The following is a 5,992-nucleotide window of genomic DNA, read 5'->3' as shown; positions in this document are numbered from 1 at the left end:
CACTGAGGGGACAGGGATGCTGCCGCCCGGGCAGGCTGGGGCATGAGGCGCTCTGAGCCGTGGACAAGGAGGGAGGTTGGGACACCTCCTGCCTGGTCTGGGGGCTCCTAGCCCTGGAGGGGTGGGCAGGTGCCTGTTCCCCAGGAGAGCTGCCACCTCAGTGTCCTCCTTGACAGCAAGCCCTGCTCCTGAGCAGCTGGCTGGCCACTGAGCAAGCAGGAGCGGGGACATCTTTCTCTCCGTGTCCAGGCTATGCACCAGAAGAGGTGGTCCTACCTGCCCTGGACATCGAGCAGCAAGGTAGAGGCAAGATGTGGGGCACGGGACGGGAACAGGGATCCTGAGCTGCTGCTCATGTGAAGCCCCTAGGCAGCCACAGCCTCTGGCTCTGCCCTCCGTGGCTGGAACATGCTGGGGATTTTCTGACCTCTGCCAGATTTGGAACACGCTGCAAGGACATGGGACTCCAGGTTTATCTTCTGCTTCTCCTCCCACGTCTGGCAGGTAAATCGCCCCTTTCCCTCTGCTCCAGAGAGCACACCCTGCCCCAGGGAGGCTGGGTGGGATGAGGCAGCCATGGGAGCTCCGTGGTGCCATCAGAGCAGGGTTTGGAGAGAGGAAATATCCCTTGGTGATCAGCCATTTGGAGACCTGAGAGGCCAGTGGTGTCCTCCCTGTGTGCTTCTCCACAACATGGGAGGAGAGGCATCCCGAGATCCCCATTCCGATGCATGCTTGGCTCATGGTGGGGAGCTGAGCCAGCTGGGATCTCCAAGAGGAGAGTGGAAATGCCCACTGTGTCATCCCAGTGGGTCTGCAACACACCTCACTGTGCCCTGGCTGTGCCTCCTGGGCTGCGGGTGGCAAAAGTGCCTGAAAAGGGGGTGACACCTGGATGATGGATCTGGCCCTGAGGCAGGACTGGGACAGCCGTGCCCTTTTCCAGCCGTGATATACCCTCAAGTTCTCTCACCCCAGGGGCCATCCTGGACATCACCCTGATCGCCAACGTGCAGAGCCTGTCTCACTCTGACTTCTTCCTCTCCTGTGTCATGGGGGAGCGTGACGTGAGCTACCTGCAGATCGAGCGGGAGAACAAGATGGTGATGACATACCCCAAGACAGGCTTCCAAAACTACCGCAACCGCAGCAACCACGTCCAGGCCAGGGGCTTCTCCACGACCGACCTGGTGGGGATCCTCTACTGCGTGGGGCGCACCCCGACCGAGCAGGCCCAGGTGGTCTACGTGCACAACAGCCACAACGGTGAGTGGCTCCTCACTTAACCCCTCACTCACAACCCCCACCTGCCAGCTGGAGCTCCCTGCCCTGTGCTTTGCAATCCCAGTGCCAGGTGGTGTGCTGGGGGGACAGTGGTGACCCATAGGCTAGGTTTAGGGTCTGCCAGCAGCAGCGGGGTGGAGATGGGAAGGATGTTCAGCTGGAGGAGCATGGCCAAGCCCCATGGAGGAGCCGTCTGCGTTTGTAATGCTGCCTGGAAGCAGGGCAAGGTCCAAGAGGAAGTCAGGCGCCCTTGGAGGAGGTTGTGGGGTCTGGAAATCATTAACCAGAGTGAGGGGAAGACCTCTGGAGCTGTACTAGACTCACGCGCCCACCAGAGGTTCACAGGGAGGAGGTAGTGCCAGGGCATATCTTCAGCAGTCTCCACAGGCGCCTGATAAACACCATCCTGCAGCAGCACATCACTGCTCTGGCAATGGGGCTTGCTGAGAGGCACTGACAGGGTGTACTGCAGCTAAGGGCAGCACTGGGCTCTTCTCTCCCACTCCCATTTTGGAACATAGGTGAAAGGGCCTCCCTGGGCTGGCCAAAGGCAGGAATACCACCTGGGACAGCATTCTCCCACACCACTGCTCTGATCTCTGTTCCTCGCATGCCTGAGACTTTGAAAAACTATTAGGACTGAAATTTTCTGTTATAGGGGTTTCCCTCAGAATGCTTTCTAGCTCTTTGATAGAAAATTTGGATGAAACAGTAGACCTTTTGCTGAGAACAAGAAGAGATACAAGTTTTACTGCTTGTATTAAAACACAGCTTCAGCAGGCAGCTCTAGTGTCTCCAAGCTGGGGAACAGAGGCTTCTGGTGGGGTCCAAGCATCCCCCCCAAGAAGCAGGGCCCAGCCTGTATCCTCAGCCAGAGGCTTGAGATGCAAATGGCAGCAGTTCTATTGGAAGCAGTGCTGGCTGGTCTGAGCAAGCTAAGTGGCACAGAGGTGCTGAGGGAACAAGGCAGAGGCATTTGGAGACCGTGTGGGGGGCACAGTCAACAGTGGGGGAGTGAGAAGCACAAAGGGGGCTCTGCACCCCCAGATGTCTCTTTATAAATCATGCACAGAGGTGATGGCTCTGAGGCTTCACTGGTGTGACAGTGTTTCCTATGTTGGGGTGCTCCCAGCCAGTCCCCTGCTCCTGGTTTGACACAGCCAGGTCAAAATAGTGCTGTGGAGGAGGCAAAAAAAGTCTCTTTTACAAGTTCCAAAGAAGCTGCCATTGCTCTGTTTAGAGTAGGAATAGTAAAATAATACAGGAAAAAGTAAACAAAAAAGTCACATGTTTTTAAGGGGAGGGAGGGCTGGGTACAGAACCCACTGCTGGGGCTCAGTGCATGTCTCTGTTTAGCCCGAGAGCACACCAAAGCAGGCCAGGGTGATGGAACAGCAGGTGGGGAATGCTCTTAGAGGAAAGCTGGCATCTCACAGAAGGTCATGCATGGAGGAGAACATAGGAAGTATGATAAACTTTGGAAGCTTCACTGTAAAAACAAAGTAAAGCAGCCCAAAGAGTTCCTGAGGAGCAATTTCAGAAGCATTTAAATCTGGCAATAAACTATTTTTTACAATATCAAGAGCAGAAAGACACCCAGAATAACTATTGCAGAAACCCAAAATTCTCTTATTTTTTCATTCATGTGCACCACAGAGATGTTGGGGAAACTTGCTGGGAGATCTGTCTAAAATGCCAGTGTTGATAGCAGGAGACATGCAAATAACAGCAGAATGCAGCAGCACAACATTGCCAGGCACAACATTGCAGGGCTGTGCCACTGCTCACGGGACACCAGCCTTTCCTAAAAGCTTCTGGGTAGGGAGTTACAGGCTTGTAAACACAGATCAGAACCCAGAAAGTGAGTAAAAGCTGTAATAAAGAGCAGAATTTGTGGTTATGTAGTCCCTGAGAAAGAGGCAGCTGTGTTTGCAGTGGGACGGCCTCTGAGGCAGCAGAAGTGAGGATGCTGTGGATAACCCAGTTGACACTATCCACTTTAGTTCCTAGAGAAAATTGAAAAAAATCCCTTTCAAAGGCTCTTTGAGAGAAACTCTGCACCCAGGAGGTAGCAGGAGAGGTCTTTGCATGGGTAAATAACTGACTAACAGAAGGAGAGCAAGAATAGGATCTAATTTGTGGTCCCTGTCACACAGGGAAATTGTCATGGGCAGGATGTAGGGCCTCTACAAGGACCTGTGCCACCAGCTGTGGGTGCAAAGAAGTTGAACAAGCAGCCATGCTGGCTGCTGTCGCTGAGATGCCCGGGGAGACAGGGATAGCTGCACTATGGAGCGACAGGGAGATGGAGGATAGATGCACTCCGGGATGGCTACGGTGATGGAGTTCAGGCAAATCGGTGTGGACAAATGCAAAGTGCTGTGTTTGGGGATCCCCAGGGAACTTCTGGCAAGACAGAACAGAGGCACACACATCAGTAATGTCCGTGAAAGAAACATTCCAACTAGAGGAATAGGTGGGGGAGGCAATTCTGGGAATTTACCAGGAAGTGTGAGGTGCGGTGCCCTTTCCCGGGCGTCTGCAACGTGTGCTGCTTTCTCCCGGTCCCTGGCCCCAGGGGGGAAGGACACGGGGCTGGATGTGCTTTAGCTCCAACGCGACATGGCTGTTTTTAGCGTGTGCAAGCTGGAGTACTGCCAGGCAGTGAAAGCCAGCAGCCGCCTGTGTCCTCCTTTGTGTCTGTCCAGGCACGCCCAGGGCTTGGTTTCCCAGGCCTTAAGGTATTTATAGCCCGATTTGTGCTCAAGCTGGAGTCCAGCTGACTCACATTAATGCGCTCAGAGTTCATTTCTGCTGCACACCTCAGCACCTGGGGAGTGAGGAAAACAGCCATGACGGGGCTGCTGGTCCTAGGGGCTGCTGTGCCACCTCCTGCGTGCCAAATTCCCCTCACCAGCCCGTGCTGGCCCTACCTGCAGCACTCCACACCTTCCTAGCTGGCAGCAGGCAGGGTGCACCATGCAGACTAGTCCCAGATGCCATCACCAGCATCCTGTGCCGGACCGGAGCTGGCGGGGTGGTCAGAGGGCAGGTGTGCCCCTTCCCACTCCTTAGTGTCTCCCATAGGGGCTGGAGGGGCCACAAAGGAAGCCCTGTCCCTGCAGAGGTTTGAGGGGTTCCCGGGTCCAACACGGAGCAGAGATGGAGATGTTTCATGATATCCCAGCGGAAACGTGTAGTGGGTGTGTCTTGGGGTAACTGGTCTGAGGATGTCAGCACTGCCCCTGGGTGTGAGTGCTCTGGGGGGTGACCACTGCTCAGCCTGCTCCTCCTCCTTCTCCTCCTCTGCAGCCTACCTCTTCCCCGTGAAGGCCACGCAGTCAGTGAATGTCGCCGAGCCGGCCACCTTCACTGCCAGGATCCTCAAGAGGAAAGAGACAGATGTTATGTGGAAAAAAAATGGCAAGTGGCCCTAAAAGCAGACACAAGGCTGGGGCTGCTCCCAGCTGGTGCCTGGCACTGGCCCTTGGGGGCACAGGAGGCCACAGACCATCCTTTTTCCCCTTGCAGGCACCTACTACCAGACCACAGACCGGGGCGAGGTGCAGGGTGACCGTGTCATCCTGACGCTCCCCAATGTCAGTGTCAGCGAAAATGGTGTGTACAGTGCCACGTTCTTGGGGGACAGCCCTCTGTGGAGTGCCTTCTACCGCCTGATTGTGAGAGGTGAGCAGGACCACAGCTCCCTGGGGGTTGGGCACAGCCAGATATACCCTGCCCTCCAGCCTGGTGCCATCCTGCAACCCTCTCCACTCTCCCACAGCCTGCCCTGCGAAGAAATGGGGTCCATCCTGTGAGAAGGACTGTCCTGACTGTCTGAACGGTGGCGTCTGCCATGACCATGTTGGCGAATGCATCTGCCCTCCTGGGTTTATGGGCACCCGCTGTGAGCGAGGTAGGTGCCAGCTGCCCAGCAGCAGGAGCTGTGCCCAAGGCATATGTGGGAGCCCTGTTGTACCCCCAGACCTCGGCACTGTGGCTTGAAAATCCATGTGCATCCCAAGTGCCTCCCCACCTGCACTGCCCTCTGTTTCTGGAGCCAGGCTGGAGCATCCACATGGCTCCTGTGTCTGCTCAAGGTGGTGATATGGGGCTCAGGGCACCCAAGCCAGTGCTGTGCCATGCACAAACAGTGCATGGGTGAATGGCAGGTGAGGGCAGATCATGCTTCTTTTTCCAGCCTGCCGGGAAGGCCAGTTTGGCCGCAACTGCCAGGAGATTTGCCAGAGATCCCAGGGCTGCCGGGGACTGAGCTTCTGCCTGCCCGACCCCTATGGCTGCTCCTGCGCCTCAGGCTGGAGTGGCTCCCGCTGCAACCAAGGTACAGGGACGTGGGTATCCATCAGCTCACCCACCCAGCCTAGGCTTCCTCTGGGGCCTGGCTGCTCTCTGGCAGCAGCAACACCCATGCAAACCTCTCTCAGTCTGACCGTCAACAGGCTGAGCATTGCTGCTGCCTGCATGAGCTGCCTGCAGTCTCTGTCTCCATGGTCCTTCACTGGCCAGGGGTAGCAGCGAGTTCTGCCCAGCAGGCTGGCATGGGCAGCACTGTGAGAAGTCAGGTGAGGCTGGCATGGGGCTGCAGTGGGTGTAATTTCTTCACCCTTGAGTGGGCTCTGGCTCCTTCCTCACTGGTGACTGGCAGGGCCACTGGCTTTCAACCTTGGCTCATTCTTTATCCTGTCCC

General features: G+C 56.2%; 1 protein-coding gene across 1 annotated transcript in view; it reads left to right on the top strand.

Moving 5' to 3' along the window:
• Window positions 1-458: 458 nt before the first annotated feature.
• The window catches only part of TIE1 (tyrosine kinase with immunoglobulin-like and EGF-like domains 1), a 12,143-nt gene continuing 6,609 nt past the window's right edge, over window positions 459-5,992 (top strand). The window contains exons 1-7 of the mRNA XM_009081556.1: window positions 459-504; window positions 979-1,266; window positions 4,597-4,707; window positions 4,816-4,971; window positions 5,069-5,200; window positions 5,486-5,626; window positions 5,772-5,867. Coding sequence (XP_009079804.1) covers window positions 459-504; window positions 979-1,266; window positions 4,597-4,707; window positions 4,816-4,971; window positions 5,069-5,200; window positions 5,486-5,626; window positions 5,772-5,867 — 970 coding nt within the window. The remainder of the gene's footprint in view (window positions 505-978; window positions 1,267-4,596; window positions 4,708-4,815; window positions 4,972-5,068; window positions 5,201-5,485; window positions 5,627-5,771; window positions 5,868-5,992) is intronic.

Source organism: Acanthisitta chloris, unplaced genomic scaffold, assembly GCF_000695815.1.
Source record: "Acanthisitta chloris isolate BGI_N310 unplaced genomic scaffold, ASM69581v1 scaffold10289, whole genome shotgun sequence".
In the NCBI taxonomy this organism is placed as follows: domain Eukaryota; kingdom Metazoa; phylum Chordata; class Aves; order Passeriformes; family Acanthisittidae; genus Acanthisitta; species Acanthisitta chloris.
The sequence above is the reverse complement of the archived record's forward strand: the minus strand, read 5'-3'. Positions and strand labels throughout refer to the sequence as shown.